This window comes from Zingiber officinale, chromosome 1A (assembly GCF_018446385.1).
Source record: "Zingiber officinale cultivar Zhangliang chromosome 1A, Zo_v1.1, whole genome shotgun sequence".
Taxonomy (NCBI): Eukaryota; Viridiplantae; Streptophyta; class Magnoliopsida; order Zingiberales; family Zingiberaceae; genus Zingiber; species Zingiber officinale.
Window position 1 is genome coordinate 194059688 of NC_055987.1, and position 4474 is coordinate 194064161.

A 4474-nucleotide genomic window follows, 5' to 3' on the forward strand; every position below is an offset into this window, starting at 1 on the left:
ATCCTTCTTCAGTAAGAACAAAGGGATGTGGGAAAAGATTGAAATCATCAAAGGAGAAATCAACCTCAAATTCCAGGCTATGTCATGGATGCGGACATCGAGGAGTGTCACATGACAAGCTCAATTGTCCAAATTTGCAACAAGGGGGGTATGTGTTGATTAATGATGCATTTTTATTGTAATTTTACTTGCAAACATAAATTTATGTCATTACATTTTGTAAATATGACAATGTGTCAATTATCAGATCGACTGAAGATACTAATCATAATATTGTTGACGACACGTATGAACCAGATTTGACATCTATAGCAGGTACTATTAAAATTTTAATATGTTAAATTATAATGGTTCATTGAGAAAATGAAGTTAATAATTGTATTTATTATTGCAGGTTCTAACAACATGCACTAGGATGATACAGTAATGATTCATTGCACTATGGCTGCATTTGAAGCAACGATATGATTAAAAACTTTCTGTACATGAAATTGTATTTACCTGAAAGATTTTCACTAATCAATATGTATAACGTATAAGAATCATATAACAAACGTGTGCAGGATGTAGGATTTAAATTTTCAATTCTGCTGAAGTTTTTCTCTATAATTTCTTCTTAAGAAAATATCAAAACCCAACTTGACATTTTTTTTTATTTTTTTTATTGAAAATATATATTTAACTGATGTTTTTGAAAAAAAATATTAAAATATATATTTAATTGATATTTTTTTAAAAAAATAATAAAATATATATTTAACTGATGATTTTTTTTAAAAAAAATTAATGATCAGTAAATTTTTTAACTAAGTTTCCAATCAAAATACATTTGGGTGCTATTTTTTTTAAAAAAAATACCGAAGTATTTTTTTTATCAATTCATCTGTTATTTCTATAAAATATTAGTTGATAAATTTTATAAAACTATTTAAAAAGGCAAATAATATCCTTATGTTGGTTTAAATCATATTGTTTGTTTATGCTATAAAAGCATAAATTAATATGTTAAGATAATATTTTAATTCTACGAATCTGATATTCGTACTGTGTGCGTGGTTCAGATATCAGTTTATTTTTTTATTTTAATTATTTTTTAAATTTTGAATTAAAAGAATAATTAAAATATTTTTTTTTAAAAAAATATTTCTAGGAATCATTCTTCCCAATTGGATTATAATTAGTAAATTATTTTTTTTTAAAAAAAATATTTTACCTCTAAGGTTCAAACTTCTTAATTGGGTTGTAATATTTAGTAAAAAAAATGAAATAAATTTAAGTATTTACGGAGTATTGTAACGTGTTTAGAGGATATATTTATGGATTAGAGATTTATATAAGGAAATATTAATTATTTAAAATTTAAAATCTAAAAAATAATAGATTTCGTAAATTATTTTTTATTATTATTATTTTTTAAAATTTTAAATTAAAATATTTTTTAAGATTTTATTTTATGATTCAGACTTCTCAATTGAATTATAATTTTAAAGTTATTTTTTTAAAGATTTTACCCTAAGATTCAGGTTTTTCAATTGAGTTATAGTATTTAGTAAAAAGAAAAAAATTAAAAATGAAATAAATTGAAATATTTCTGGAGTATTGTAATATGTTTAAGGGATATATTTATATATTAGAAATTTATATAAAGAAATATTAATTTTTTTAATTAAAATCTTTTAAAAAAAATAATTAAAAATATCCTGAGCGCACGCACAGTCATGCACTGTGGGACGTCCAGCATATCATCAATTTTTTAATATAAATGTGATATATTTTTTATTCCATAAAAACATAGATTTTAATATGTTGAGATAATATTAATTGCAGTTGATATGATTTCCGGATAAACCCATTCATACTCCTTTTAGAATTTGTTACTAAATTTATCATAATTTTCTAACTAACTAATCTGTTTATTTTCCCCGATTTTGTCGTTTATGCTATAAATTAACATGATAGATACAATTTCATCTTTGTTATCATTTTTCGACAGGACTTCCTATCAATTGGCAAGACAGATCAATAGAAGATGATAGAACTTTTCTAGATACAACTAGAGCGGAACTACCGGTGTGACTATTGAAGTGCCCGTCGGCCATCTCGAGGGCGTTTCAATCGGTCGCCTCTAACTCCTCCGCAACTAGTCTGGTCATTGCCAAAATTGTCCATACTGTTGATCTTCTCCACCCTGACGATCCCTCCTCTGAACAAGTAAATACAATTTTTCTCTTTATATATCCCTTCTTTTTATTTTTTATTTTTCATCTTAGTGCAATTGGTTAGCTCACCGTTTGAAATTAGGATTCAGAATTAGTTTATCAAAGAAATTTGAAATCAATTAACATGTTTCGATTCAATTATATTTTTAAGTTGTTTAATTAATAACATTATGTTTCTTGATTCGCAGTTTACACTGGAAATGATTCAAACTAATCCTAATACACCCAGGAGTTACAAGTTGAACATGTCGAAAGATGTTGCACCAATGTGTGTTTTTTCCAAATCTAACCAAGGTAATTAAGCATTTACTTTCATTTCTTTTCGAGCAGACCTTAAATCTAAACCCTAACTCATAATATTTATTATTGTCCCATATAAAATCATTGCTTGCTTTTCAACGGGGTTTAAGTCTGATCACAAAAGTAATTCCTAATGCAGGAAAGATCTCGGTGGAGGGGAAGGTTGAGTGTAACTTTGACATGGAACCTCAAAATTTAAGGGCTTATAGTAATTTATGCCGCGACAGAACGAACGAGGCTGCGGTTAAGACCAGAAAAGCTAAACCCTTGTTTGTCGACTCATTCTATTATTCCTTTGTTTTTTGTTGAAAAGCTAAACCCTTGTTTGTTTGTTTGTTTTAATTTTTCCTTACACAATTTTAGGTTCTCGAGAATGATCATGGCATGTTCATGAGGCCAATGCCCGGCATAGTTGTTGGCCAACTTCCATCTAGTTCGAAGGTAGCATTTTCTTTTGTATAATACGTCGATCGTTATTCCTTTATTGCATTGCCACACATTTGCACTGCAATTGTTAGATCCTCTAGTTTTTATCTTCAAAACTCTTGTTTTGACAGGAGAAGAGAAAATTAACGCAGTCTAAACGGCAGGATGCCAAACGAGTACGAATGGACAAAGGAGAAATGTTGAACATTCTCTTTAGACTCTTCGAAAGGCAACCCAATTGGAGGCTGAAGCAACTGGTCCTAGAGACTGACCAACCTCAGGTACTAACTACTACTTCAAACTGTACCTAGACCTACAAATGAATCGATAGCTAATGTCTATCGCTTGCCTTATACCTCGCTCAAAGTTATTTAGTATGCTAACTAGATAGCCTGAATTTTACTGTTGTCGGTGATTTGTTTTTCTCAGGTTTAATTATTTTTATTTTATTTTTGAGCAGCAATTTTTGAAAGAGATGTTGCGCGAGATTTGCGTGTACAACAAGAGAGGATCAAACCAAGGAACCCATGAGCTCAAAGGAGAATACAAGATTTTTGGGGGGAATCAACAATGAATGAATGCCCCAGGTAAAAGTTATGCTCTTCGTGTTCTTTGCGTTTGATTGTTTCCCTCTCGTGTCGAGGTCACCCCAATTTGGTCGGTGTATGACTATCTTTACTGTCATCACAGGCACAGAGTGTACTTGGTATACTGCATTTGCTCTAGAAGATTAACAAGACCATCGAACAAAAGTGGACCGTCTCAACATCATCATTCTTTTGATGGTGGTGGTTGTGTATCTCTATGCATTAGTTCATGTGTGGAATTGAATTGTACATTTTGATATCGAAATTTAATATTACTTACTTCGATCATACCAAAACTTAATGAGTAATGAGGATTGTAATCTTAAGTATGAGGAGATATTTGTATTTTTTTTTAGTTTACTTTGTGGCCGACAAATTTTTATGGAATCGGACCTATTATTTCTGTGATTAATATAACCGAATTGAATTACCAAAAAAACATTGGCGCTTTATCTTTTCTTATTATACTAAGGGCATCACCCATGGTTAAACCTTTCAATAAGCTTTTTTGTAGTTTCTCATATGCCACATCACAAGTATAAAAAGCTCTTAAGGCATCTCCAATGGTTAAACCTCTCAATGAGCTTTTTGTAATTTTTAATATGTCACATCATGCCACATCATATGTATAAATACCTATTATTATCTCCACAATAAAAAAAATCTCTATATAATTTTTTTTATCCTACATTATAAATCGTATATATTTTTTATTTAATATATCTATATAATTTTCATTTAATATTTTAATTAATTTATGATTCCAATGTAATTTATTTATAATTTTTAATTAATAAATTAATGATTTTAATTTAATTAAATTTATAATTAATTAATTTATTTGATTTATTTATTTAGTTATTTAATTAATTAATGTATTTAATTTTTAATTAATAAATTAATGAACTTATGATTTTAATTTAATTTAATTTATAATTTTTT

At 28.1% G+C, this 4474-nt stretch overlaps 1 protein-coding gene across 1 annotated transcript; it reads left to right on the plus strand.

The window, feature by feature from the left end:
- The first annotated feature begins 2389 nt into the window (after positions 1-2389).
- LOC122009170 (general transcription factor IIF subunit 2-like) lies at positions 2390-3519 on the plus strand. Its single transcript, XM_042565205.1, has 5 exons — positions 2390-2513; positions 2659-2792; positions 2883-2960; positions 3077-3226; positions 3406-3519. The coding sequence occupies exons 1-5, from the start codon at positions 2390-2392 to the stop codon at positions 3517-3519; spliced, it is 600 nt and encodes a 199-aa protein (XP_042421139.1).
- Positions 3520-4474: the final 955 nt, after the last annotated feature.